The 25,440-nt window shown below is 43.6% G+C and overlaps 1 protein-coding gene across 1 annotated transcript in view; it reads left to right on the top strand.

Annotated features, from left to right (window-relative positions):
* LOC126293631 (uncharacterized) overlaps positions 1-25,440 on the top strand; it is an 86,346-nt gene that overhangs the window by 52,812 nt on the left and 8,094 nt on the right. The window contains exon 8 of the mRNA XM_049986906.1: positions 6,874-7,098. Coding sequence (XP_049842863.1) covers positions 6,874-7,098 — 225 coding nt within the window. The remainder of the gene's footprint in view (positions 1-6,873; positions 7,099-25,440) is intronic.

Raw genomic sequence — 25,440 nt, 5'->3', positions numbered from 1 at the left:
GTTTTGTTTGCTCCAAAAGTTGGCAATGGTATGCACTGTTCACAGTATAATATTTTTGGAGAAAATCAGTGAGAACTCCTTTAAAATTAAAAAAAAGACTATTGCGAGAATCTTCTGTGGTGAGAGGCAGTTTTTGGCTTTGATGGATTTGTCAGTCTTTTTCTTTTGTGCCATTGTGTGTGGGTGGTGTTTTTTTACAATTTCAGGGTGCAGTGGTGCACCCATGATTCATCACAGGTCACAATCTGTTGCAAAAAATGTTCCCCTTTGGTTTCACAGCATGTCTGTAGCCATTTGCATACTTAGAGATGATGATTACGCTCTGCGATGAAGAGACAAGGCACCTGTCTTGCGGACACTTTGTCAGTAATGATTGTAGCTTACACCAACTTAAGTAGCAATTCTAGTGACTGTTATTTGGTGACTGTCTTCAGTAAGCTAACTAAGGATGTGAATGTTCTCCTCACTTATGCTGGTGACCAGTTGGTGTCAGTGAGCTGCAATCTTGACTGTGTGTTGTCCTTGTAAAGGCTGTTTGTGCCATGCGTACACTTGAGGAGTCTTTCTCAGAGTGTTGTCCCTGAACTGTGCCTCAAGCTGTTTCAAAATTTCGTTAAATGTATTCGCAGTTGTATGGACAAGCGTCAGTTATACAGTTGATTGAAGATAATGAAAATTCCTGCCGGACCGGGACACGAACCCCGATTTCCCACTTAAAGCAAGCGGTTGCCTAACCTTGAGGCTGCACGAGCACACTGTGGCCAGCCCAAAACTTCCATATGTTGTCAACCGTGTGTAGACTATCTGTACTTGTATATTCGCTATGTGTATTCCCATAGAGTGGAGACATTTTAATTTAAAGTCACTTACCTGGTATTGGTGAATTAACACAGTATTGCAGTGCCTGTGTTGTTCAGAAGTGTGATGCGATGTTCCCTCGAACGTGCACCCACATCAGAAGAAACAGGTACGCTGGTGACTACAGCTGTTATGAAATACATGAAATGTACTCTCAGTTTGGGATATGGGAAACTGTTTGCTGTATAGCGGCATGACAACAGTAAAAATTTGCGCCAGACTGGGACTCGAACTGATGTTTCCCTGTTCAGGAATATATGTAACGAATATAAGAGTCCCGGTCGTAGACACACGGTTGATGACATACAAAAGTTTGGGTCTGACTGTGGTGTGTGCTCGGATAGCCTAACGGTAAGGTGACAGCTCGCGATAAGTGGGATATTCGGGTTCGAGTCCCAGTCGAGCACAAATTTTCATTTCTGTCATACCATTGTACAGGTGACAGTTGCCCCTATCTGCACTGCAAATACATTTCACATATTTCATAACGGCTGTAGTAACGGCAGTGCCTGTTCCTACGGAGGAGCGTGTTCATACGAAGGAACATAGCACAGGACTTCTGAACAACAGAGACACTGAAATACCTTATTTCCAAATTTAGGACAGTTTTACACCCCACGTTGTGAGAAACTCAATTATAAGGCTTCACGTAACAGATAACTTACCTCTTGCTCTGACATCGTGATTTTGACTAAAGAAATGTTCTAGCAATGGAAAACAATCACTGAAAATGAAAGCAACAATGTGCAGAGACAGTGCCGCAACGTCTTTGAGAAAAGATGTGTAAAACAAATTCTGCTTCGTATTTGATTCGCTCTGACATGCGGAACAGAATGAACGTTGTCGGGTTGTGACTATCGTTGACATATGGATTCGGTTCCCAGTGTGATGCTACGAGTTTCACTGGCTACACAACAGGATCAAGTTTGCATAGAAAAACGTATAATTCAGACAGCAGGTGTTACATTTCTGACATGGTAAGGCTGGTGGCTGTCACGTATCCGTTGAAGTCTCCTTGGCAATATCTCTGAGCAAAACGGTGCAAAATCTGAATTCTCTAGATTTGCCACCCAAAACATCTGGTAACGGACTGCTGAGACGGTTGCACTCGGCTACAACAGTTGATACTCTGGGATACAGTTTTAGCTGGAATGATGTAGCCACGGATACTAGAACACACAGTAGGGATCACGAGCTGTACGTGCAGAAACAAGCTGTGCTGCTGACGTCAGATTGAACCCGACCGGGAGCCTGCAATTGCCATAACGTATTTTGTTGTAATTGCAGTTGCGAATGAAACTGAGGTTATTTACGGATGTGTGATTTTTTTATTAGTAACTACTGCTTGAGTTCAGAGTTATGCTGTAATTATCAGTGTATTGAGTGATTTTTACAATGAGTTTTTAAGTGAAAAATAATGATTTGCCATGTGATCGCCTGTTATACTAACCGTAGCACACAAGTTAGTTAGGATTGAAGTTCATATATTTCCTAAAAATGATAAGATGAAATGAAAATTGGTAAATGCTTGTAAATGTGCAGATTAGTTTTCAGTTGAAAAGTGAACTGTTGAAAATCACTTCAGAACACAAGATGAAGACTGATGCTATTCCTACCCTATATTTACCATCCTCCAGTTGTGATTTAGGGAGTAATAATGAGCTTAACAATGTGGGAAATAGTCAGGTACAAAACAAAGTTACCGTAAAGAAGTAAATGATATTTTAGAGGAAAATATACTACCAAGTAATGAAGAAATTACTACTAGACAAAACGTTAATTGTGAAAATGAAACCTGCAGTAAATGCAACAGTGCAAATTTACGCCAACAATTAGAAATTATAGAATCAGAAAGAAAAGATCTTCGGCAAAAGAATGCAGATTTAGAGGTTCATTTCTCTCGATGTGGGGCTTGAGTTATGTGAAATTAAAACATATTCAGAAAGTGATTCAAGGCTGTGGTTTCTGACTCTAAACAAGAAGTGGTTATGAAAGGACAGCGTCTATTTGGTCATCTGAAGATATTGCAAAAGACTGTGTCTTTACACTGTCAGTCTTACAAAGTGTTATCTTTTGTCTGGGACGTACATAAATATCCTGTTTCTATTGAAGTAACTATTCAAAAGAAGACTCGGGCAATTTAGTGTTTCACAGGTTTTATTGATTTGAACCTTAGTGTTTTGAAAACTCAATAGTTACTAAAGCAATTCGAAAAAGACAAAGTTCGGAGGATTTATGCTAACATTTCATCGACTATAGAGAAAAAAATAGTCCAACTAATATAAAGCTTAACGATGATGATCATAATAATAACAACAACAACAACAACGAAGTTCACTAAAACCTGGAAAATGTGTACTACATTTGTACCTGTGTATGAGTTACACTTATGTGTGCTGTCTGCATATGAGCTTCAGTGCAGTGTGGTGTGGCGGGAGGGTTCACGGTGATTTCGACCAGGAGTGACTATCTGGTCCTACATTTGTAACCCAGCTGTCGTGTTTTGCTCGTGCCAGTTTGTGTTAAATGTCGTCCTTGGATACGCAACAGCAAAACGTGCTGGCAGCCTCTCTCCTCCAGGCAGTGCTTTCAAAAAAGGATGGCTATAGCGATCCTGACTTGACATTGAATTTAGCATCTCAAAAAGTTGAAGAAGAAGTAGTAGTTCATTAGAGACTGAAAAATGATGATACTTTGTAAGTCGAGTGGCAAGTGCTTCAGTACCTCCTTATTAGTTATGTGATTTACCCATGTAAACTCAAGTATTCTTCTGTAGCACCACATGTCGATAGCTTCTATTCTCTTCTTGTCTAAACTAGTTATCATCCATGTTTCACTTCCATACATGGCTACACTCCATATTATACTTGATGTTAACAAATTTCTCTTCTTCAGAAACGCTTTCCTTGGCATTTCCAGTCTACGTTTTATATCCTCCCTACTTAGACCATCATCAGTTATTTTGCTCCCCAAATAGCAAAACTCCTTTACTACTTTAAGTGTCTCATTTCCTAATCTAATTCCCTCAGCATCACCCGACTTAATTCGACTACATTCCATTGTTCTCCTTTTGCTTTTGTTGATGTTCATCTTACACCCTCCTTTCAAGACACTGTCCATTCCGTTCAACTGCTCTTCCAAGTCCTTTGCCGTCTCTGACAGAATTACGATGTCATCGGCGAATCTCAAAGTTTTTACTTCGTCTCCTTGAATTTTAATACCTACTCCAAATTTTTCTTTTGTTTACTTTACTGCTTGCTCAATATACAGATTGAATAACATCGGGGAGAGGCTACAACCCTGTCTCACTCCTTTCCCAACCACTGCTTCCCTTTCATGCCCCTCGACTCTTATGACTTCCATCTGGTTTCTGTACAAATTGTAAATAGCCTTTCGCTCCCTGTATTTTACCCCTGCCACCTTTAGAATTTGAAAGAGAGTATTCCAGTCAACATTGTCAAAAACTTTCTCCAAGTCTACAAATGCTATAAATGTAGGTTTTCCTTTCTTTAATATTTGTTTTAAGATGAGTCATAGGGTCAGTGTTGCCTCACGTGTTCCCATACTTCTACGGTTTGCCTTTCCGTAATCTTTCTTCTAAAACAAGATGAGGGGAATGCTGAGGAGAAGAGTGTGCTCATTGCACGACAACGACCACCTTCGCACAGCCTTAGCTACCGAGGCTGTCTTGGACGTATTAGAGTGAGATGTTTTGAACCACCCCCAAATTCTCCTGACTTGTCACTTTCAGATTATCACCTTTTTACCTCTGTGAAAGCACGCGAGTGGAATTAAATTTTGAACTGACCAGCGGCAGGTGCAGAAAAATGCTCTGAAGTAGGGTAAGGAGCTGGCGGGAGAGTTCTTAGAGGAGGGTGTAAAGAAGCTTGTGCCGTGGCTCACCACGTGCATTGAACAGGATGACGATTATGTGGAAAAATAGTCAACTGATGTATTAACAATATTCTGTAATTTTTTTCAAATACACTATTTACTAAAAAAAAAAGAAAGAAAAAAATCCTTAGTACATTTAAATGTGCCACATATATGAGAGAACTTCTGTAAGGTTCGGAAGCCAGGAGAATCTGTAGTGGCAGGAGTAAAGCTGTGAGGCCGAGTCAAGAGTCGTACTCGGGTAGCTCAGTCGGTAGAGCATTAGCTGCAGAAGGCAATGTTTACAGTTTTGTGGCCTGGTCCGGCACAAAGTTTTAATCTGCCAGGAAGTTTCAGGTGTTTAAATGTTTGATTTAGTCATAGCTGCATCATTTTCGTTGAGGAATAGAGGGCAGTGTTGTGCGATACCAACTCGGGTACTGTTTCATTGACTTTTACATTTACTTATTTATTTTTAATGTTGTATTGAGTACAGCTTTAACTTTTCTTACAGTATTCATTCTTTCCCACTGTGCTATCGAGGGCTTGCAAATTGAGAATTATATCCAGATATTTAGGTTGTTTATATTTTTAGCATAACTTTAATGCTTCAAATTGAGACACAGTTGTTTCCTTGCTTCAGAACCTTCCATTTTGTGTAAGGTATTGTTATTGTGAGTCCCGTACCATCTGTTGTGACATTTATTAAGTATGAGCATATGTCATGTTCTCCCATCTGTGTTACGAGGGCCATTTCAAAAGTTGTGTGCACTACGCACTCACGACCGTGAGAGTGGCGTAATCGAGTTGGAAATTTGCATCAGTTGGGAACGAGACTTCAGGTGTGAAGGTCATACATGTGTTTGCCGGTTCGCGTGACACTGTTTGAGTAATTCAGTTTAATGGAAGCGAGACAGGGGCAGGTTAAATTACACGTAGTGACCAGCATTTCTACGTCAAAATAAAATTAGTGTGTGGAAAGAACCCAATGGGAATTTACAAGACTTGGGGGGGGGGGGGGGGGGGGGGAATAGTGTTGTGGATCGTAACCCATTGTTCTCTGCTTTTTACTGTGAAGGTCAGGTAAGCACCAAAAACAACCAGAGAAGTGGAAGGCTGTCAACTGCAACAGACTACATCTCTCAAATTATTACTAATGATCTTTTGAGAGAGGAGTGATGAAAAACGTGAGGAAATTTCATATGAGGCCAATGTCTATCAATTCAACATACAGAAATCAAAATTTGAAAATTAAAAGATCAGAGAAGTTGCGGCCAAATGGGTTCTGTATGACTTGAGTGAAGAGCAGAAAGCTGGTCACAAAAGGATAGCAGAAGAATTGATTCAGTGGTATCTAACAGAACAGTTTCTGGCAAGGATAGTTGCACCTGATGAAATGTGGATATGAGCTTTTGAGCTGAAACTGACATTTCAATCGTCAAAATGTGAAAGTTTCAGTACCTGAAAAAATTCTGCCGCCAACACTGAAAGGTGAATTGATGATGATCCTTGTGTATGACACGGACAGAGTCATTGCAACAAATAGTGCTGCAGAGGATATCTGTAACTGGCACGTACTACAAACTGTTTCTGTAAAATGTTTTGCGCCCGAGAATTCGTCAGAGAAGACCTGACGTGCTTGCAGCTGGTTTCCTCATTTAGCACAATAATGCAACACCACATATTACCATACCAGTGTGAGAAACATTTTACTGATATGGACAGGTCTACTTCCTCAGCTGCCTTACCAGACTTTGACTTGTTTACCAAACTGAAGGAATAATTCTGTTGAAAACATTTTGATACATTGAAGAAGCTTCCAGTGAAGTTAAGTGACCCAAGCGATCAGACAGCCCAACAACGAAGTTGCCCTATCTGGAATACAGAAGTTGCCAAAATGTTGGGAAGCTGCCATAAGCAGGAATAGAGAGTATATTGAAGGCCTGTGATGGTATTTTGTAAAGTAAATTTTTTTCTTTAGTTCTATGTTACAGTGTGCAGAACTTTCGAAATGCCCCTCTTAGATTGGAGTTGAGCTGTGTATGACTCTCTTGTAGTTGGTGATACATTTTTTATTTCCATCAAAGATGCTCTGTTTCACAGATGACGATCGGAATTAACATTTTTTTCTGTTTATTCCAGACTGAATGTGTCAGCTTGCAGAGGTCTCGGCGGATCTCTGATTCCCTACCTCGCCAGACTACCACAACTTCACACGTTGATGATGGAAGAATTTGAGTTTCCAGAGCTGCAGCCAGGTCTGAACAGTATCCTCGAACTATCTGGTGTCCGCAGCCTGACACTCGACAATTCCCTTATTACTGGAGTGCCATTTGATAGGTTTCCGGGAAAGCTTGTCAGCCTCAGGTAAGGAAAGATCTACACTTAGGTAACAACTCAGCAGTTCACATTTAGCACTTCCAAAATTTCTTGCTAATTTCTTGCTCACTCGACAAACTTGACTTATTTGAAGCAGAATTACAGCAAACTGCAAAACCTAATGAGCAGAAGTACAAAATTGTGACAGAGCAATCGTATTGGCTCAATCATTTCTAAAGCAGCTGCTGTTGTTGTTGTCTTCAGTCCTGAGACTGGTTTGATGCAGCTCTCCATGCTACTCTATCCTGTGCAAGCTGCTTCATCTCCCAGTACCTACTGCAACCTACATCCTTCTGAATCTGCTTAGTGTACTCATCTCTCGGTCTCCCTCTACGATTTTTACCCTCCACACTGCCCTCCAATGCTAAATTTGTGATCCCTTGATGCCTCAAAACATGTCCTACCAACCGATCCCTTCTTCTAGTCAAGTTGTGCCACAAACTTCTCTTCTCCCCAATCCTATTCAATACCTCCTCATTAGTTACGTGATCTATCCACCTTATCTTCAGTATTCTTCTGTAGCACCACATTTCGAAAGCTTCTATTCGCTTCCTGTCCAAACTAGTTATCGTCCATGTTTCACTTCCATACATGGCTACACTCCAAACAAATATTTTCAGAAACGACTTCCTGATACATAAATCTATATTCGATGTTAACAAATTTCTCTTCTTCAGAAACGCTTTCCTTGCCATTGCCAGTCTACATTTTATATCCGCTCTACTTCAACCATAATCAGTTATTTTGCTCCCCAAATAGCGAAACTCCTTTACTACTTTAAGTGTCTCATTTCCTAATCCAATTCCATCAGCATCACCCGACTTAATTCGACTACATTCCATTATCCTCGTTTTGCTTTTGTTAATGTTCATCTTATATCCTTCTTTCAAGACACTGTCCATTCCGTTCAACTGCTCTTCCAAGTCCTTTGCCGTCTCTGACAGAATTACAATGTCATCGGCGAACCTCAAAGTTTTTACTTCGTCTCCATGAATTTTAATACTTACTCCAAATGTTTCTTTTGTTTCCTTTACTGCTTGCTCAATATACAGATTGAATAACATCGGGGAGAGGCTACAACCCTGTCTCACTCCTTTCCCAACCACTGCTTCCCTTTCATGCCCCTCGACTCTTATGACTGCCATCTCGTTTCTGTACAAATTGTAAATAGCCTTTCGCTCCCTGTATTTTACCCCTGCCACCTTTAGAATTTGAAAGAGTATTCCAGTCGACATTGTCAAAAGCTTTCTCTAAGTCTACAAATGCTAGAAACGTACGTTTGCCTTTTCTTAATCTTTCTTCTAAGATAATTCGTAAGGTCAGTATTGCCTCACGTGTTCCAACATTTCTACGGAATCCAAACTGATCCTCCCCGAGGTCCGCATCTACCAGTTTTTCCATTCGTCTGTAAAGAATTCGCGTTAGTATTTTGCAGCTGTGACTTATTAAACTGATAGTTCGGTAATTTTCACATCTGTCAGCACCTGCTTTCTTTGGGATTGGAATTATTATATTCTTCTTGAAGTCTGAGGGTATTTCGCCTGTCTCATACATCTTGCTCACCAGCAGGTAGAGTTTTGTCATGACTGGCTCTCCCAAGGCCGTCAGTAGTTCTAATGAAATGTTGTCTACTCCGGGGGCCTTGTTTCGACTCAGGTCTTTCAGTGCTCTGTCAAACTCTTCACGCAGTATCGTATCTCCCATTTCGTCTTCATCTACATCCTCTTCCATTTCCATAATATTGTCCTCAAGTACATCGCCCTTGTATAAACCCTCCATATACTCCTTCCACCTCTCTGCTTTCCCTTCTTTGCTTAGATCTGGGTTTTCATCTGAGCTCTTGATATTCATACAAGTGGTTCTCTAATCTCCAAAGTTCTCTCTAATTTTCCTGTAGGCAGTATCTATCTTACCCCTACTGAGATAAGCTTCTACATCCTTACATTTGTCCTCTAGCCATGCCTGCTTAGCCATTTTGCACTTCCTGTCGATCTCATTTTTGAGACGTTTGTATTCCTTTTTGCCTGCTTCATTTACTGCATTTTTATATTTTCTCCTTTCATCAATTAAATTCAATATTTCTTCTGTTACCCAAGGATTTCTACTAGCCCTCGTCTTTTTACCTACTTTATCCTCTGCTGCCTTCACTACTTCATCCCTCAGAGCTACTGTATTTCTTTCCCCTATTCCTGTCAATTGTTCCCTTATGCTCTCCCTGAAACTCTGTACAACCTCTGGTTCTTTCAGTTTATCCAGGTCCCATCTCCTTAATTTCCGACATTTTTGCAGTTTCTTCAGTTTTAATCTACAGGTCATAACCAATAGATTGTGGTCAGAGTCCACATCTGCCCCTGGAAACGTCTTACAATTTAAAACCTAGTTCCTGAATCTCTGTCTTACCATTATATAATCTATCTGATACCTTTTAGTATCTCCAGGGTTCTTCCACGTATACAACCTTCTTTCATGATTCTTAAACCAAGTGTTAGCTATGATTAAGTTGTGCTCTGTGCAAAATTCTACTAGGCGGCTTCCTCTTTCATTTCTTAGCCCCAATCCATATTCACCTACTATGTTTCCTTCTCTCCCTTTTCCTACACTCGAATTCCAGTCACCCATTACTATTAAATTTTCGTCTCCCTTCACTATCCGAATAATTTCTTTTATTTCATCGTACATTTCTTCAATTTCTTCGTCATCTGCAGAGCTAGTTGGCATATAAACTTGTACTACTGTAGTAGGTGTGGGCTTCGTATCTATCTTGGCCACAATAATGCGTTCACTATGCTGTTTGTAGTAGCTTACCCGCATTCCTATTTTCCTATTCATTATTAAACCTACTCCTGCATTACCCCTATTTGATTTTGTGTTTATAACCCTGTAATCACCTGACCAGAAGTCTTGTTCCTCCTGCCACCGAACTTCACTAATACCCACTATATCTAACTTTAACCTATCCATTTCCCTTTTTAAATTTTCTAACCTACCTGCCCGATTAAGGGATCTGACATTCCACGCTCCGATCCGTAGAACGCCAGTTTTCTTTCTCCTGATAACGACATCCTCCTGAGTAGTCCCCGCCCGGAGATCCGAATGGGGGACTATTTTACCTCCGGAATATTTTACCCAAGAGGATGCCATCATCATTTAATCATACAGTAAAGCTGCATGTCCTCGGGAAAAGTTACGGCTGCAGTTTCCCCTTGCTTTCAGCCGTTCGCAGTACCAGCACAGCAAGGCCGTTTTGGTTAATGTTGCAAGGCCAGATCAGTCAATCATCCAGACTGTTGCCCCTGCAACTACTGAAAAGGCTGCTGCCCCTCTTCAGGAACCACACGTTTGTCTGGCCTCTCAACAGATACCCCTCCGTTGTGGTTGCACCTACGGTACGGCCATCTGTATCGCTGAGGCACGCAAGCCTCCCCACCAATGGCAAGGTCCATGGTTCATGGGGGGGCTGCTATGCTTGCTAATTTTGTGTCCACAGGATGCCTCTTTCCTTTTGAGCAGTCACAGATGCATAGAAGTACAAGGCATCCACTAAATTTGTGTGAAGAGTACGTGTACACATGGGTGTTACCATTTTCACACATCACCCTACTGTGCGAGCCTTCTGCTAATGCTCGCCTTCTTTGTGAGGAGCTTGCGCTGCATTGATTGTGATGAAAAGGCGACAATAAAAAATGTAAAAGTGACAGTATATAACGAAGTATCTAAATAACAGGTATGAGAAATACAAAGTGATGGCAATGTTTTGTTTGCAAATTAAGGAGGAGGCCACAGCGAGATTGTAGATATTCTGCGTGGGCACGTGCAGTGATAAGGCTTGCAATAACATTTTGTTAGCTACTAACCTGCGACTTATATACCAGTTTCAACCATTTATTTCACACTTCAAAATAAAACATGTTAGTGAAATACTTTAGGGTGGTTCGTAGTTGTTATGTGTAGATCAGTTATCTTACAGTGCGTCATCTGTACTTCATTTTGTAAAAAAATATGTTTACACAGCTTTAACCGTGAAAGATATTTAATGTAGGTTAACATTAAATTGGGAATCTCAAGACTGAAGTCCACTAGAACATATGTTATGTTTTCCAATTTTGTCATTAGTGCTCAGTTGTGTTTTAGTAGTTTGTTGGGGAGCAACACATGCCCCATCTCTCCTTTCAGATGTGCTATTAAGTCACCATAGCAGTAACAGTCGTCCAGTTTTCACATACACTGTTCATAAATTTTGATTTATTTATCTGTTTTCCTACTTCATAACTTGCAGTGCTGTATCTTATTCTTTACAGTAATGTGAAGGAGACTTTTTATCTAATACTACCCCCACCCCCCTTCCCCATGAACCATGGACCTTGCTGTTGGTGGGGAGGCTTGCGTGCCTCAGCGATACAGATAGCCATACCGTAGGTGCAACTACAACGGAGGGGTATCTGTTGAGAGGCCAGACAAACGTGTGGTTCCTGAAGAGGGGCAGCAGTCTTTTCAGTAGTTGCAAGGGCAACAGTGTGGATGATTGACTGATCTGGCCTTGTAACATTAACCAAAACGGCCTTGCTGTGCTGGTACTGCGAATGGCTGAAAGCAAGGGGAAACTACCGCCGTAATTTTTCCCGAGGGCATGCAGCTTTACTGTATGATTAAATGATGATGGCGTCCTCTTGGGTAAAATATTCCGGAGGTAAAATAGTCCCCCATTCGGATCTCCGGGCGGGGACTACCCAAGAGGACGTTGTTATCAGGAGAAAGGAAACTGGCGTTCTACGGATCGGAGCGTGGAATGTCAGATCCCTTAACCGGGCAGGTAGGTTAGAAAATTTAAAAAGGGAAATGGATAGGTTAAAGTTAGATATAGTGGGAATCAGTGAAGTTCGGTGGCAGGAGGAACAAGACTTCTGGTCAGGTGACTACAGGGTTATAAACACAAAATCAAATAGGGGTAATACAGGAGTAGGTTTAGTAATGAATAGGAAAATAGGAATACGGGTAAGCTACTTCAAACAGCATAGTGAACGCATTATTATGGCCAAGATAGATACGAAGCCCACACCTACTACAGTAGTAAAAGTTTATATGCCAACTAGCTCTGCAGATGATGAAGAAATTGAAGAAATGTATGATGAAATAAAACAAATTATTCAGATAGTGAAGGGAGACGAAAATTTAATAGTCATGGGTGACTAGAATTCATCAGTAGGAAAAGGGAGAGAAGGAAACGTAGTAGGTGAATATGGATTGGGGCTAAGAAATGAAAGAGGAAGCCACCTGGTAGAATTTTGCACAGAGCATAACTTAATCGTAGCTAACACTTGGTTCAAGAATCGTAAAAGAAGGTTGTATACATGGAAGAATCCTGGAGATACTAGAAGGTATCAGATAGATTATATAATGGTAAGACAGAGATTTAGGAATCAGGTTTTAAATTGTAAGACATTTCCAGGGGCAGATGTGGACTCTGACCTGTAGATTAAAACTGAAGAAATTGCAAAAAGGTGGGAATTTAAGGAGATGGGTTATGGATAAACTGAAAGAACTAGAGGTTGTACAGAGTTTCGAGGAGTGCATAAGGGAACAATTGTCACAAATGGGGGAAAGAAATACAGTAGAAGTAGAATGGGTAGCTCTGAGGGATGAAGTAGTGAAGGCAGGAGAGGATCAAGTAGGTAAAAAGACGAGGGCTAGTAGAAATCCTTGGGTAACAGAAGAAATATTGAATTTAATTGATGAAAGGAGAAAATATAAAAAGGCAGTAAATGAAGCAGGCAAAAAGGAATACAAACGTCTCAGAAACGAGATCGACAGCAAGTGCAAAATGGCTCAGCAGGGATGGCTAGAGGACAAATGTAAGGATGTAGAGGCACATCTCACTAGGGGGTAAGATAGATACTGCCTACAGGAAAATTAGAGAGAACTTTGGAGATTAGAGAACCACTTGTATGAATATCAAGAGCTCAGATGAAAACCCAGATCTAAGCAAAGAAGGGAAATCAGAGAGGTGGAAGGAGTATATGGAGGGTTTATACAAGGGCGATGTAGTTGAGGACAATATTATGGAAATGGAATAGAATGTAGATGAAGATGAAATTGGAGATACGATACTGCATGAAGAGTATGACAGAGCACTGAAAGACCTGCGTCGAAATAAGGCACTGGGAGTAGACAACATTCTATTAGAACTACTGACAGCCTTGGGAGAGCCAGTCATGACAAAATTCTACCAGCTGGTGAGCAACATGTATGAGACAGGCAAAATACCCTCAGACTTCAAGAAGAATATAATAATTCCAATCCCAAAGAAAACAGGTGCTGACAGATGTGAAAATTACCGAACTATCAGTTTAATAAGCCACAGCTGCAAAATACTAACACGAATTCTTTACAGACGAATGGAAAACTGATGGAAGCCGAACTCGGGGAAGATCAGTTTGGATTCCGTAGAAATGTTGGAACACGTGAGGCAATACTGACCCCACGACTTATCTTAGAAGCTAGATTAAGGAAGGGCAAACCTACGTTTCTAGCATTTGTAGACTTGCAGAAAGCTTTTGACAATGTTGACTGGAATACTCTCTTTCAAATTCTAAAGGTGGCAGGGGTAAAATACAGGGAGCGAAAGGCTATTTACAATCTGTACAGAAACCAGATGGCAGTCATGAGTCAGGTGACATGAAAGGGAAGCAGTGGTTGGGAAGGGAGTGAGACAGGGTTGTAGTCTCTCCCCGATGTTATTCAAACTGTATATTGAGCAAGCAGTAAAGGAAACAAAAGAAAAATTCGGAGTAGGTATTAGTATTCATGGAGAAGTAGTAAAAACTTTGAGGTTTGCCGATGACATTGTAATTCAGTCTGAGACAGCAAAGGACTTGGAGGAGCAGTTGAATGGAATGGACAGTGTCTTGAAAGGAGGATATAAGATGAACATCAACAAAAGCAAAACGAGGATAATGGAATGTAGTCGAATTGGGTGATGCAGCGGGAATTAGATTAGGAAATGAGATGCTTAAAGTAGTAAAGTAGTAAAGGAGTTTTGCTATTTGGGGAGCAAAATAACTGATGATGGTCGAAGTAGGGAGGGTATAAAATGTAGACTGGCAATGGCAAGGAAAGCTTTTCCGAAGAAGAGAAATTTAATATCAAGTATAGATTCAAGTGTCAGGAAGTCATTTCTGAAAGTATTTGTATGGAGTGTAGCCATGTATGGAAGTGAAATGTGGACGATAAATAGTTTTGACAAGAAGAGAATAGAAGCTTTCGAAATGTGGTGCTACAGAAGAATGCTGAAGATTAGATGGGTAGATCACATAACTAATGAGGATGTACTGAATAGAACAGGGGAGAAGAGCAGTTCGTGGCGCAACTTGATGAGAAGAAGGGATCGGTTGGTAGGACATGTTCTGAGGCATCAAGGGATCACAAATTAACATTGGAGGGCAGCGTGGAGAGTAAAAATTGTAGAGGGAGACCAAGAGATGAACACACTAAGCAGATTCAGAAGGATGTAGACTGCAGTAGGTACTGGGAGATGAAGAAGCTTGCACAGGATAGAGTAGCATGGAGAGCTGCATCAAACCAGTCTCAGGACTGAAGACCACAACAACAACAATTTGATGCTCAAGGCAACACGTCTCAAATTTTTATTCAGATAATCTTTAGAAGCCGCATTGGCACGACTTTCCTGTGTCTGTAATTGTCTGTAAAGTTACGTGTAGTGTCACTGTATCTCGACCACACTGCATGGCTTAGGATTCGGGAGCATTTTACTGATAACAGCTCCCTGTTTTGTGTTACACTTTTCCCTACAGCTATCAATGTACTTACGGAATGTATGGGTCTGGTGACTACCCCCACTGCCTACAGTGACAAGTTTGGCATTGGTCAAGACTCTTGTCTATAGCTTCTGTTGTGTTGGCAAAAGAGCCAACACTGTGTTACTAGAGGAGGCCGAATGCACGCGTTTTAGCTCATGCAGGCTGGGGTGAGGAGGGAAGGACTACACTGACGTGAGGTCTGGAACATGACAAGGAAGTAAAATTCAGAAAGCGGACGTAATTAGTTTGATACTTAACTTTAATCCATTAATGATGAACGTCGCTCTTGACGGTACATGATTCACAATATTATCTGTTCAGATTATAGTAACTGAATATGGTGCCTTGCTAGGTCGTAGCATATGACGTAGCTGAAGGCTATGCTAAACTGTCGTCTCTGCAAATGAGAGCTATGTCGACAGTGAACCATCGCTAGCAAAGTCGGCTGTACAACTGGGGCGAGTGGTAGGAAGTATCTCTAGACCAGACCTGCCGTGTGGCGGCACTCGGTCTGCAATCATTGATAGTGGCGACACGCGGACCCGATGTATGCTAACGGACCGCGGCCGATTTATAGGCTACCATCCAGCAAGTGTGGTGTCTGGCGGTGACACCACAGCTTCAGCTGAGCATCAACTGCAAGGAGCCATGGAGAGCTCCTCTTCTTGGGTCCTGTATTGTGGCTAAGAGCCACAGAAACACCATCTCTCCTCGGGTCTTCGGAGACGTGTTTATCCATGTGATGCGTATTTTGTGGCCATGTGTGGTAATAACTGCTCTGACAATCTTTCCTCATAGTCCTTGCATTTAACTCTTATTTTCATCTATTACTTCTACTGATCTGATGGTATTACATATTCCTGGAGACATAGTCTCAACTTTGTCTTTGATATGGATAGAAGCTGAAGTAATGAATTAAAATTTGTGCCAATGCTGGGACTCGGAATGCAGGTCTCCCACTAGTAAGCCTATTAAGGCAGATATGCTGCCCGCTACATCACCTCGGCATTGTAGCTAAAGTTAAGGTAATCTATGCAGCCGTGTTAGCCACAATGCAATGGTGGTGTAGTGGATAGCACATCTGCCTAGTAAGCAGGAGACCTGGGTTCAGGTCCCAGCCTTCACACAAATTTTAATTCATTACTTAAGCTTCTACCCTTATTCAATCTGTTACACCCTTCGTAGATTCAACTTTTAGCTCTTTTTGTAATTTGTGCATTTTTGTTTTGCTGTAAAGATGTACAAGAACTGCCATAGTTTTATCAAATTTAAATTTGTTTTATTCCTTACCTAATTTGTTTGAAGTTCTGTTTATAGTGCCATACAGATATTGAAATTTTGCAAGATTTTTAATTACATCTCGATGTTTTAGATAGCTTGTTTGATTTCCAGGATGACTGCAACATTTTATTTGTTCTACTATATTTTATGTTAGACTCCTCTCAATATCCTGATCAGTAGTGGTCTTTGTATTATATTATTGGCTCAGTGGTCTCAACTTGTGGACAGAAATTTGCAATTCATGTACATTACATATAATTACCTAGTCGTCAGTGGATAAACAGTTGTTTACTTTTTTATGTTTTTAAACTGGGGTGAACTAAAATTTTCCACTTTCTCAAGAGTTCATTTATGTACACACTAATTGTTGATAGTAGACTACATCCTTTCCTGACTCCCTGATGTAAATGGATTTTATCAAATGTTTCTGAGCCAGTTTTGATTGTGATTATTGTATTTGCATGTATTTCAATACAAGAATAATATGTCTGCGGTATCCTCATTCTTCCGGGGAAGTTTCTTTTTGACCAGATCTCTTCATATAGCCTGTAAAAGCTACGTGGGTTTTGTTACTATACTCCTATTCTTTCTGTATTGGTCATTTCACGAGTACAGTGAGCGTGTTGTTAGTGTGAGGTTGGCCCTCTGTGAACCACTGTGTTTCTCTGAAGGCAATTCTTCATTTATTGTGTTCTTTGTACAGATCATTTTGACCTTTATCTTACATGCCATTTATACCAGACTTACACATTTCACAGAGCATTATCAGTACAGAACGTCCATTATTTTAAACACATTTGCAACTTTTGGATCCGTTATAAATAAAATAAAATTATATGGGACAGTAGTTCTGTAATGCTGTTTACTTTTTAAGTCTGTGAGCACCTTTGCATATAGCAACTATTAAAGTGTGAAATGTGCTGGCTATACAGCAGTTTGTTCTTATTAGGTCTTCAGCTACATAACTGAAATATTCATTGAAACCATGTAGTATTTTCTCAGGATCTGTGACACCTCATCATTTTAATTTTTGTGTTTTAGTACACTACTCCTTGCTTCATTTTTACAATATTCCAGCCATCTTTTGTTGTGTTGTTAAATTTTCAATCAACTTAAAATTGTATAATTTCTTAGCTTCTTGCATTACTTTTGTCGATTGTACAGTGAGATTTACAGTACCTTCTAAAGCTATATGAATGTGGTGTTTTATATACTGTAGTTCTTTAGGTAGCACTTTATGTGACTAGAGATTTACACTCTAAGGAAAAAAAAAAAAGAAAAAGACAGCATACCATGCAGGAATTGTTTGAATGGGACAGAAATCAGTACATGTACAGACAAACAAATGATTACTGTTTCAAAGAAACTGGGTGAGTTATTCAAGACAGAGATTCATAAATTGAGCAAGTCAATAACTCATTGGTACGCCTCTGGCCCTTATGCAAGCAGTTACTCAGCTCGTCATTGGGTGATAGTTGTCAAATATCCTTATGAGAGATACTGTGCCAAATTCTGTCCATTTGGCACATTGGATCGTCAAACTCCTGAGCAGGTTCGAGGGACTGGCCTGTAATGCTCCAAAGATTCTCAATTGGAGAGAGATCCGGCAACCTCACTGGACAATGTAGGGTTCGCCATGCACGAAGACGAGCAGTAGAAACGCTCGCTGTGTGAGGGCAGGCACTATTTTCCTGAAGTGTAAGCCCAGGACGCCGTATCGTCAAGGGCTACAAAATTGGGCACCAAATATCATCAACGTGCTGCTATTCTGTAAGGACACTGCCAAAGGAGTTCTGGTAGATACAGAATTTGCACTCCAGACCATCCATCCTGGTTGTCGGATCATGTGGCAGGCAACTGTCAATTGTGTATCCCACTGCTGTTCAGTGTCTCCAGAAACGTCTTCACTGGTCGTCTGAGTTCATTTCGAAGTGGGACCCGTCACCCATGGCAGTTCTACTCCAGTCAGTGAGATTCCAGGCCGAAGACGCGTCTGGAGATGCACCACACAGCGGTGGGATACTGTGCGGACTGCTGCCCGCTACATTACTTGACAACTAGGACTGACGGTCTGGGTGAAATTCTTTTCATAGCAGGACCCATTCGGTCGTCATCTGCGGCAGCAGTACGTCGGTGATATTCTACACCCTGTTTTGTTGCCCTCCACAAGAAGTCGTCCTGGGCTTACACTTCAGAAAATAATGCCCGCCCGCTCACGGCGAGAGTTTCCACTGTTCGTTTTCGTGAATGCTACAACCTACCTCAGCTGACGAGGTTGCTGGATCTCTCTCTGACTGAGAACGTTGTCTGATGATTTAAGGTGCCAATTGGACAGAATTCCTCTCGAGGACCCCCTGCGGGTTCGGGGGTTAGAATAGTCCCGCGGTATTCCCGCCTGTCGTAAGAGGCGACTAAAAGGAGTCTCAAACTTTTTGGCCTTATATGATGGTCCCCTGTTGGGTTTGACCTCAATCTCTCAAAATTTTCCGAAGAGCGAGCCGATTGGGGAAGGGCGCCTCACTTGGTGCATTGTGTCCATCTTGCGATCAGACCTTTCGCCAACTTATACACCGTTGAATTGCAGTCCTGTCCACTCTCCATCTCTTGGGCATGACTCTGTTTCTGCATGCAGATAACACCTTGCACTGTGCAGTGCCTCTTTCTGCACCGACGGCGACCATGGACCACATGTTACCTAACATCCAGCATGGTAGCCAGTCTGTTGTGGTGGGGCCACCATGTACCATGTTGGTTGTAGCCCCCTGACAACACAGGGATCGCTCTACTGATGCCTGTGCCGTTAACTCCCCACGTATGCCAAGGAGTAGATGCCTATCCTACTGGGGTATCGGGAGTCCCGGCAAAGGCCATCCTGCCAGGTGTCTATTGCCGTGGCTGGGTGGCGCCCTTGGGGAGGGCCCTTGGTCGGAGTAGGTGGCATCAGGGTGGATGACCCGCAATGAAGCATGGTACATCGTCTCTCACTGGTGGCCAGCCGCCAGCAGTCTCTAAGCGTTCTCGGGCTCAGTTTAACGCTCAGAAGTAGGATCCGAAAACGTTCCCCTCCCTGGCTACACCGTGGGGGGAACGTAAGTCTCAGGATGGCAGTAGCAGTTATTCGCCCCGCTTCTTAGTTTGTACGAGGGCTGATGGGGAGTCTTTTCTCTCCACAAAGCCTCAGTTCTTCGTCGAGCATTTAGTGGACAAGTTTGGGGAGGTGGAGGGCTTGTCAAAAATGCACTCTGGGTCAGTCCTGATACAAACGGCATCGTCTGCCCAGTCACGACGGTTACTCGCTTGTGACAAGTTGGGGGATGTTGCCGTTACGATCACACCCCATAAGAGTTTGAATATGGTCCAGGGAGTTATTTACCATAGGGATCTTCTTTTGCATTCTGATGAAGAGCTGCGCGCCAATTTAGAGCGCCGAGGTGTACATTTCATGTGGCGCGTTCATCGGGGTCCTAAGGAAAATCATATTGCTACCAGTGCCTTCATCTTGGCCTTCGAAGGGGATACATTACCAGAAAAGGTCAAGGTAATGGTCTACCTATGTGACGTTAAGCCCCATATCCCTCACCCGATGCGGTGCTTTAAGTGCTGGAAGTTTGGCTACATGTCTTCTCACTGCACTTCCAGCCTCACATGCCGAGATTGTGGACGCCCATCACATCCCAATACTCCATGTGCCCCGCCTCCCATCTGTGTCAACTGCGGGGAGCACCATTCACCTTGCTCGCCAGACTGCCGAATTTTCCAGAAAGAGCATAAAATCATGGAATACAAGACCCTGGACTCACTAACCTATACTGAGGCCAAAAGGAAATACGACCGACTCCATCCTATGAGAATGACATCTTCCTACGCTGCTGCTACAACACCTGTGCTAGCCCTGTCTGTTTCTCCAATTGTGGCCGGATCGACAAGTAGTACAACTCCTCCTGTCCCCCTCACCAGTGGGGGGCTCTACCCACCGGGTTGCTTTTGCGCCACCTACCTCAGGAGAAACACCATCCCATCCATCGGGGACGTCCGTCCCCACTTCTAAGCCGGAGAAGTGTCCAACTTCTTCGGCTTCTCACGCTCGCAAGGGGTCCCTTGGGTCCGTCCCTTCCCAGGTTTCCGCCAGCGAGAATGCTAACGACCGACAGTGGCGTAAGTGCCCGCAATCAGCTGGTCGTAGGGCTTCACGATCCTCCTCCGTCCTGGAGACTGAATTGGTGAAGCCCTCCTAGCCAGTGCGACCCAAGGAACGATGTGAGAAACCCAAGAAGAGCTCTCAGCCCAAGGAACTCGCGGTGGCAGCCATCCTACCACAACCTTCCAGCTCTGCGTCTGAGGATGCGGTGGAGATTCTGGTGTCTGCTGAGGACCTCGATGTCGCCGATTCATCAGACACCATGGAAAGCACTATCACAGGTGCTAAATCGGAGGCAGTAGGTGACCCCGCGGCATAATCTCCCTTCCCAGTCGCGTCACGCCTTTCTCAGACATGGACAACACCATCCTCCAGTGGAACTGCAGCGGTTTCTTCCACCATCTAGCTGAGCTCCACCAATTTATCAGCCTTCACCCTTTCCTCTGCATTGCTCTGCAGGAAACTTGGTTTCCGGCAATACGAACCCCCGCCCTCCGTGGCTACCGGGGTTATTATAAGAACCGGGCAGCTTATGAAAGGGTGTCTGGTGGCGTCTGCATATATGTCCTGAACTCTCTTCACAGTGAGTCTGTACCTCTCCAAACACCTTTAGAGGCTGTCGCTGTTAGAGTGTGGACGCCATAGGCTGTTATCGTCTGCAGTCTTTACCTTCCACCGGATGGTGATGTCGCGCTGCATGTCCTGGCTGCTCTGATAGCCCAATTGCCGCCACCTTTCTTGTTACTGGGCGACTTTAACGCCCATAACCATCTGTGGGGTGGGTCGGTGGCAACAGGTTCCCTGCGCTCTCACTGAATGGAGCAGTTTGTACTGACTCCGACGTCATTGCAAACAGCTTGGCGGAGCACTTTGCTCTGAATTCCACTTCTGCCAACTACCCCTTGGGCTTCCGCTCCATTAAAGAGCAGATAGAACGTCGGAGACTTTCTTTTTGCACCCACCATTCTGAATTGCACAATGTTCCATTCAGTGAGTGGGAATTCTGCAGTGCCCTCGCCGCTTGTCCTGATACCACTCCTGGCCCAGGTAGCATCCACTCTCAGATGCTGAAACACCTTTCAGTAGACTGCCAGTGACGCCTCCTCAACCTTTACAACCACATTTGGGTCGAGGTTGAGTTTCTGTCGCAATGGCGGGAAAGTCTTGTTGTCCCCCTTCTGAAACCGGGGAAGAACCCTTTGGAGGTGGACAGCTACCGTCCCATTAGCCTCACCACGTTCTTTGCAAGTTGCTTGAACGGATGGTGAGCCAGAGCTTGAATTGGGTACTGGAGTCTCGGGGCCTTCTGGCTCCGTCTCAGGGTGGGTTCTGTAAATGCCGCTCTGCTGCCGACAATCTGGTGAGCCTGGAGTCGGCCATCCATACTGCCTTTGCCCGCCATCAGCATCTGGTCGCTGTCTTTTTTCGACATGCGGAAGGCGTATGATACGACATGGCGTCATCACATTCTTTCTACGCTTCATGCATGGGGCCTTCGGGGCCCTCTGCCGATATATATCCGCAATTTTCTGTCGTATCGTACCATCTGCGTGCATGTCGCGGCCTCAGAGTTCCTCCCAAGTCCAGGAGAACGGTGTGCCACAGGGTTCTGTTCTAAGTGTCTGTCTGTCTTTAATAGCCATTAACGGGCTCGCTGCGGCGGTGGGAAATTCTGTCTCTGCTTCTCTGTATGCTGACGACTTGTGCCTTTACTACAGCTCTATTGGCACTGCAGCTGCTGAACGTCAGCTACAGGGCGCAATCCGCAAGGCGCAGTCCTGGGCTGTAGCACATGGTTTTCAGTTTTCGGCAGCCAAGGCCTGCGTTATGCATTTCTGCCGGCGACGCACTGTTCACCCGGAGCCGCGGCTTTATCTTGACGGCGAGCTTCTTACAGTGGTGGAGTTACATAGGTTTTTGGTGGTGGTTTTTGATGCCCGGTTGACTTGGCTGCCTCATATACGGCAGCTTAAACAGGCGTGTTGGCGGCATCTAAATGCTCTGCGATTCCTGAGTCGCACCAGGTGGGGCGCCGACCGATCTACTATCCTACGGCTTTACCAGGCGTTAATCCAGTCCCGTCTGGACTACGGGAGTCTGGCTTATGGCTCAGCATCCCCATCTGCATTGCGGCTGCGGGACCTAATCCTCCACAGCGGGATACGCCTTGCCACTGGTGCCTTCCGGACCAGCCCTGTGGACAGAATACTTGTGGAGGCAGGTGTCCCTCCACTGCGGTTACGACGCCAACAATTACTGGCTGCTTATGCTGCCCATGTATTTAGCTCACCCGGGCATCCAAATTATCGTGTCCTGTTCCCGCAGTCAGTCGTCAGTCTGCCAGAACGTCGGACCCGGTCGGGTTGTCCAATCGCCATACGCGTCAAAAGCTTCTCTATGGGCTTGGGTGTTTCCCTGTACCACCTCCTTTCCGGGCCCCTCTGCGTACACCCCCATGGTGTGTGCCTCGCCCTTGCCTTTGGCTCTACTTGGCACAGGGCCCGAAGGACTCAGTACCTCCGGAGGCCTTCCGACGCCGCTTTTATTCCATCCTGGCCACATATCAGGGCTCTGGCGTTGTCTATACCGACGGTTCGATGGTTGCTGGTCGTGTCGGTTATGCGCTAACTCTAGGGGACCATTCTGAACAACGTTCGTTGCTGGCTGGCTGCGTTGTTTACACTGCTGAGTTGGTCGCCATCTTTCGTGCCCTAGAGTATATCCGCTCCTGCTCAGGTGAGTCCTTTGTTATCTGTAGCGATTCCCTGAGCGGTTTACGAGCTCTCGACCAATGTTTCCCTCGTTCACATCTGGTGATGGCTATCCAGTAGTCCCTGCATACTCTTGCCCGTTGCGGCAGATCTGTGGTCTTTGTTTGGACCCCGGGCCATGTTGGGATACCCGGAAATGAAACTGTTGACTGCCTGGCGAAAGAGGCCACTAGTGCACCATCTCTGGAGATTGGCCTCCCAGCGACTGATTTGTGGGCACTATTACGCCGCAAAATTTTCTATTTATGGGACACTGATTGGCGCATCCTGCCTGTGACAAACTAACTCCGCCGTATCAAGGAGATGACTACCGTGTAGCGGTCATCCATGCGAGCCAACCGCAGGGAATCAGTCGTCCTTTGTCGGCTCCGCATTGGCCACACACGACTCGCGCACAGTTATTTACAGTGTTGTGAGGATCCCCCTCTTTGTCGTTGTGGGGCGTCCTTGACGATGGTCCATATTCTGTTGGTGTGCGCCCTTTTAACTGTGGTCAGGCAGACTTTTGCGCTGCCTGATACGCTCTCTGCGCTTTTATCTGACGACTCTTCCATAATGGACATAGTGCTGTGTTTTATTCAGGCAGGGGGATTTTATCGCTTAATGTAAGTGTGTGAGTTTTTGTGTTGATTCTGGCGTCTGGCCTACGATTTGTCTGATTTTTCATGTGTTTTTCGGTGGTTGGCTTTTCCCTTTTTGTTTGTATGGTCGGACGATCACCGTCACACTCTGTGTGATTTTAGTTCGTCTTGTCTGGTCTTTGTCTATGTTTTTCTTGTTCTGTGTCTTCTGTCTTATCGTCTGTTGATCGTTTTTATTCTCCGTGGGTGTTTTTAGTATTTGGAAAAAGGGACCGATGACCGTAGCAGTCTGGTCCCTTTAACCCCCACAAACCAATTCCTCTGGAGGGCATCAGAAAACTCTGTCAATCAGTGCCGAGGCAAAGGCTAGAGATGGGCCGATGCAGTATTGACTTGCTCAATTTGTGAATCCCTTTCTCTTGAATGAATCGTCCAATTTTTCTGAAATTGTGATCATTTGTTTGTCTGTACGTGTTCATCACATCTACTGATTTCCGCCCCATTCAGAAAATTTGTTCGTGGTGCATCATTTTGTTGTCTTAGTGTAAATCTCTTTAATTATCCAACAATTTGTTTGTTCGTCTCCCGTTTCTAATGAATAGGTAATACTGAAGCAATGTTTTATGAAAGGAAACAGATATTTCACAATACAGCGTGGTTTCATTATTAAATAATTTTTTTTTATAAGATATTGCTGTTAGCAGAATTTTCAGATTTCATGTTTGTAATTGGTCTGTACGGTCACAAAAACCATAGTTAATGATTTTGATTGAATGTTATTGATTTTCTGTATGTATAAAAATGTAATAGAGATGATTTTACTTAGCATTGTCAAATATCCTAATTGGAGTCTTGCCCTTTTTTGCCATATGTTAATTAAGGTAGCATGAGAGAGAGAGAGAGAGAGAGAGAGAGAGAGAGAGAGAGAACTGAAAATTAAGGAGAGATTTCCACATAGCAACTCTGCCCAAAGACCCTCTGATTAGTTTTCTGTACTCTTCTACTGCCTGGAAACAACAATAACATAAATGTGGCTCGTACCTTGCCCAACCTGTACCAAAAATGCTGCCACCCCCCCCAACCCCCACCCCCACACCCCCTCCAAACTTTTGACTATCTGGCACTCCTGCGTCTACCAATCATTTCTGGCTAAGCCCTGCATATACCATAAATTTGGCCGAAATCAAGGATGACGCGAAGGCACAATTCTCTTGTCAGTTGGTAAATAACTTGCCCATAAAAGGCAAATGTTTGAAGTCTTGACCTGGCACATTTTTTTTTAATCTGCCAAGTATTTTCGTATCAGTGCACAGTTCAGAATGAAAACTCATTCTAGTTGATTGATGTAGGTAATCTAATGCTTTGTTGTGAGTCTCCTTTGAATGAAGCTTCTGGATTTCTTTTCCTGTATTCTGAACACACACACACACACACACACACACACACACACTCACCTTCCCTTCTCCCCCCCCCCATCATCCCCCAAATCTAGTCCACAGGCAGATCCCGCAGGCCATATCCACATGTCTTTGTTTCCAGCCATCCACATGAACAGGGTGCAATTTAGCACCTTCTCATCACCCGCTAGTCACACCAAACAAGAAAAACTCAACTCTGTCATCTGCCAGATCATAAACAGCCTATTTTTTGTGCTGTGACGTGAAAAACTTCCTTCCCTGAATTCTCTTCACTTTCCTGATCCACCACACACTCAAACCACAAAGTATCCTGGTCTGTGATTGTAC

Source organism: Schistocerca gregaria, chromosome 10, assembly GCF_023897955.1.
Source record: "Schistocerca gregaria isolate iqSchGreg1 chromosome 10, iqSchGreg1.2, whole genome shotgun sequence".
NCBI lineage: Eukaryota > Metazoa > Arthropoda > Insecta > Orthoptera > Acrididae > Schistocerca > Schistocerca gregaria.
Note: the sequence above shows the minus strand (reverse complement) of the source record. Positions and strands in the feature narration are given on the sequence as shown.